The 4,639-nt window shown below is 36.0% G+C and overlaps 1 protein-coding gene across 1 annotated transcript; it reads left to right on the top strand.

Moving 5' to 3' along the window:
* The first annotated feature begins 1,606 nt into the window (after positions 1-1,606).
* LOC141846935 (uncharacterized) lies at positions 1,607-4,410 on the top strand. Its single transcript, XM_074734957.1, has 2 exons — positions 1,607-1,654; positions 3,784-4,410. The coding sequence occupies exons 1-2, from the start codon at positions 1,607-1,609 to the stop codon at positions 4,408-4,410; spliced, it is 675 nt and encodes a 224-aa protein (XP_074591058.1).
* The last annotated feature ends 229 nt before the right edge of the window (positions 4,411-4,639 follow it).

Below are 4,639 nucleotides of genomic sequence, written 5' to 3'. Positions count from 1 at the left end.
TATTGCTGCATCTGTTGGTCCTTCGAGATCCATGCCTCGGCCAGGGCCGGCCCTGGGCCAGGGCAACTAGGGCGACTGCCCAGGGCCCAGGGCTTAGTAGGGCCTAATTTTTTTTACCCCATCCTCCGTCTTCCCCTGCCGACTTCCCTGCCGAAGCGCAAAGAAGTGACCCGCTGCATCAGTCCCATCTCTCGATCCTATACCCTGACGTAACAGTGAACAAGTGTAGCGGAAGAGTAGGGCTCCGGTGCTAATTCTTCTTTTTGGCTCCCATTTGGTTGGAAGTTGTTGATGGCCATTGAATTTCAGGTTATATCATGGTCATATCTAGGATTCTAGGCTCTCGCGCTGTTCGGCGTGTCAGGATCTTGAAGGAGCCGAGACTAGGTGATGTTTCTGCTTCCTTTTTGATACATGGGAATTTTACTCTATGTTACCAACGTTTCTGTCCACATGCCTAAATTTATTCTGAAATGTGCAAGTTGTTTTTTTTCCCTTTAATTTTTTACACTTAAATGTGCAAGCTCAATGCTTAACTAAGTCCTTAGGTGTTAACATAGTTGCTGGATTCTTGCTTTTACTCCGAACATCTATCTACTGTTATTACTCTTTGAGGGAAAATATGTTAAAATAGTAAATACATGTCCAAAGATGATTGATTATTTATAGTTTGGCAAGATGAAACCAAAATTAAATGCAGCAATGACAAATGCAAGATTCAAAGTGAGCAGTGGCTTCATTAAAGTAAACAAATTTAGCTATCTAAAACCCTTTTCGAGGAATAACTTATGTTTTTTCTTAGAAGTATGTAAAAAAACAGTGAGGTATTGTATGATTTATAAGCATAAAGCAAACTACACATTGATTGGTGTTTCTCATTTAATAATTTCAATATTTGTTGGACCACATCATCTCATGTACACTATATATATAATGCTTTTATAGTTTTTATTTTGGTAACTCTTTCTTATTTCCATATGCAGTTTCTTGATTAAGGACACTTTTCCAGTTGTTTTAAGTTCTCTTGTGCAAGTTGTATTTGAAAATGATTGATATTTTCACGTGAATTTCCAGAGTAAGCTTTGCTTTTCCGGGCATGCAGCAAGTGGCACAGTTGCTGAAGGAGACAATGAAAAGAAAGAAAAGTTCTTGAAGGTTTGAAGAAAATTTTATTTTTTGAAATCTTTGGATTTTGCAAATGGTTCATGATTGATAATTGCTTTTTCATTTGCTCTGTGAATGTCAACTATTCAGAATCGGACCTTTGTGATATTTAAACATGTAAATGCTTTTCTTCTCTGGTTCTTGGAACTGATCTTGAGACCCAATATTAAGTTTCTTGGAACTGATCTTGAGACCCAATCTTGAGACCCAATAAATTTTAATTTATTAAATAGATTTATAATATTTTAATTGTACTTTTTCTCTTATAGATCATTTCTCCTGACTTGGTTGTGTATTTTATTTGGATACACCCTTTACAGACATCCATGATGGTAAGTTTTTAATTAAGCATTTTCATTATGCAAATAATTTTATATTTTCTAATATACTTCCTAATATGTTTTCTTACAGTCGCGACGTGGTCGACGCAGTAGCAGTAGTCATGGTGATGCAGGTCCCACTCCTTCAGGTGCAGCCCCCTCACCTTCAGGTGCAACCTTCAGGTGCAATCCCTTCTCCAGGATGTAGAGTCTTCGGAGAGCACACATGCCCATGATGTTTCATGCTTTCTTTTCTTCGTCTTCCGATATATTTATATCAGTACTTTGTATGGATTTACTGGATTGTTATGATTGTATATCATGTTAGCTAGACTAATAGACATATACACATGTCTATTGTGGATCTTTGTATGGATTGTATCATTTGGATGCATGCATTATGGATTTTGATATGGATCTTTGTATGAATTGTATTTTTGTATGGATGTTGATATGTATTGTTTGTTATTTATGTGTTGTTATATATGGATGTTTATATATGTTGTTATGGATTGTATATGACAGGTTTGTATGTTATAAATCGATTTGATTGGATCGATATGTAAATGTATATACAGGATAACCAATAAATAAAATGAGCATTAGAAAAAAAAAATTTAGTCGGCGACGAAATTTGCAACGAAAATCATTTTCGTCGCAAATTTGCAACGAATTTTGCGACGAAAATAGGCTCGTCGCAATTCTATCGTAAGTTAAGTTTTGCGACAAATTTTCAAATTCATCGCAGAATTCGTCGCCAATTGGCGACGAATTTATATTCGTCGCCAATTGGCGACGAATTTAATTCGTCGCCAATTGGCGACGAAAATTGGCGACAAACCAAAATCGTCGCCAATTGGCGATGAATTATAATTCGTCGCCAATTGCCAATTTGCGAATTGGCGACGAATAAATTCGTCGCCAATTGGCGACGAATTCTGCGATGAATTTGAAAATTCGTTGCAGAATTGTGCGACGAAATTGGATTTTTCGTCGGAGCATTTTGCGATGACCTAATTGCGACAAATTTAAATTCGTCGCCAAATTCGTCGCAAACTCTTTTGCAACGAATTTTTTAAAGAAATTCATCGCAAAATTCGTCGCAGAATGCAGTTTTTTTTGTAGTGATTATAATCCAAGAGATTTTACGAAGATTAGAGATGAAAGACTTAAAGCAGTATATAGCATGGTTGTTTTGCCCAAAGGAATTTTCATCACATCATTCCGTCTAAACAAGCATAAGATGAGTTCGTGGAGATATGTACCGTTGTTCTTTCCAGCATCTTCATCGCAATGCATTCTGACTTTTCCATCATTATAGCCAAATGGGCCTACCAACACGTTTTTTTCCAAATCTTTATTCTCTATCAACAGTGTACACCTTCAATACAATGATTGCACAACGTCAGCTTTCCTACAAAAAATATTTATTATGTCAAAGGACAACTAGATTGTCAAAAGAAGAGTGTCAAAACAAACCAGATTGCATTTCCACATTCATGTTCAAAAGGCTATTCGCTTTAACATTTTCAAACAATGAATTGCATGCTTAAACTTATGAATTGAATTGAAATGACAAGTTGAAGGGCCCTTTAAAAGGGTTTCATCCAAGAATCAAATCTTAGTGTTATCCATCTTATTGACTCATAAGGAAGATGATGCATGATAAACATAGTTTGTCAATCATGCATGAAGAAATATGTCTGTTAATAATAGTCTTTTCAAACCTAAACTTGATGGTGTCTTAAAACTGATGGTAGGATTTGGTAAAGGCATGATTAGATGCAGGTCAAGAGAAATTGTGAAATATCAAATATGCAACTAGAAATATTACATTAAAATTTAAACCTTGTGGTAGCTAGGATGAAAGGACCTGAAACACCTCTTGAATAAAGGCTTTTATTGCATTCTCACCAGCTTCATCTACATTCTGACCCCAAAAGAATAGATAGTTTTGACTGCATGTTAATGATTTTGCTGCCTGTACCAAAATAACCATCATCTCTAAAAGAATGCTATGAGCAGGAAAAAATAATCTGGAAGCACATACCTTCAATGCTAGCCATGCTCCTAGCTCCTTTAAGCAATATAAAAAAGTTGCATGCAACTTTGAAATCTTTTTAGTCAAGCTTGTCTTTGTTAATGAATCTTGCTTATCAATAGCTCCTATATGCTAACAGAAGCATGTAGGGAAATAGTTAATAGTACAATTAGCTATTCAACTGAACCATTGTATTTGAACATACAAATGTGACATCAAGTACCTTGGTCTTCAAAACTTTCAAATGTTCCACCACAGCAAAAAATTAATAGAGAAGTGAAGTCAATTCTTGAAAAAACTGTGAAACCGGACAGGAAGGATTGGAGCAAGAGATTAGATGATGCTCTTTGGGCCTACAGGACAGCTTTTAAAACTCCAATAGGGATGTCTCCTTTTAGGATGGTGTATGGTAAAGCTTGTCACCTCCCGGTAGAGATTGAACATAAAGCATTTTGGGCCGTGAAAGCTTGCAATTTTGAGGCTAACCTAGCAGGAGAGGAAAGGAAGCTACAACTCCAAGAGCTTGAAGAAATTCGATTGGAGGCTTATGAGAACTCACGGATCTACAAAGAGAAGACCAAGAATTTTCATGACAAGCATATTGTTGGTAAGGAATTTCATATTGGTGACAAGGTGCTTTTATATAGGTCAAGACTTAAATTGATTAAAGGTACGTTGAGATCTCGTTGGGAAGGACCTTTTGTTGTTACTAATGTTTTCTCTTATGGAGTTGTTGAGATTAGGGAGGAGTCTACGGGCCATATTTTCAAGGTGAATGGGCATCGACTTAAACTTTTTCATGAAGTCAACAACAAGATGGAATTGGAGATTGTGAAGCACATTGGAGCTATCTACCCAATTAAAGGGGAGTTCGTTTCAACTTAGTCTTTTGTTTGCTTTCATTCAAATAATAATTCTTTACTTTTGCACGTTAGTTTTTAGTTTGTTCTTTTTGCATGTTTAGAGAGTTGGAATAAAGTAAATGGCATCCCTTTGACATGTTTTCGATAATATGTTAGTAATAGAGGAAGTTAGCTATTTTTGATGGTTTAGTTTTGGACTTATTGTCATGATTGGGCTTTTATTTTTCTTGAGGTTACTATCTAATAACGGA

This window comes from Curcuma longa, chromosome 16 (assembly GCF_044706935.1).
Source record: "Curcuma longa cultivar G26 ecotype Majalengka, Jawa Barat chromosome 16, ITB_CL_G26_1.1, whole genome shotgun sequence".
Classification (NCBI taxonomy): Eukaryota; Viridiplantae; Streptophyta; class Magnoliopsida; order Zingiberales; family Zingiberaceae; genus Curcuma; species Curcuma longa.
The sequence above is the reverse complement of the archived record's forward strand: the minus strand, read 5'-3'. Positions and strand labels throughout refer to the sequence as shown.

Bases quoted from the DNA above. Each gene is read 5' to 3' on its own strand.
- LOC141846935 (XM_074734957.1), top strand. From the start codon at position 1,607: ATGGTGATGCAGGTCCCACTCCTTCAGGTGCAGCCCCCTCACCTTCAG. The intron at 1,655-3,783 runs GTGCAACCTTCA...GTTCCACCACAG, and splicing joins TGCAGCCCCCTCACCTTCAG to CAAAAAATTAATAGAGAAGT.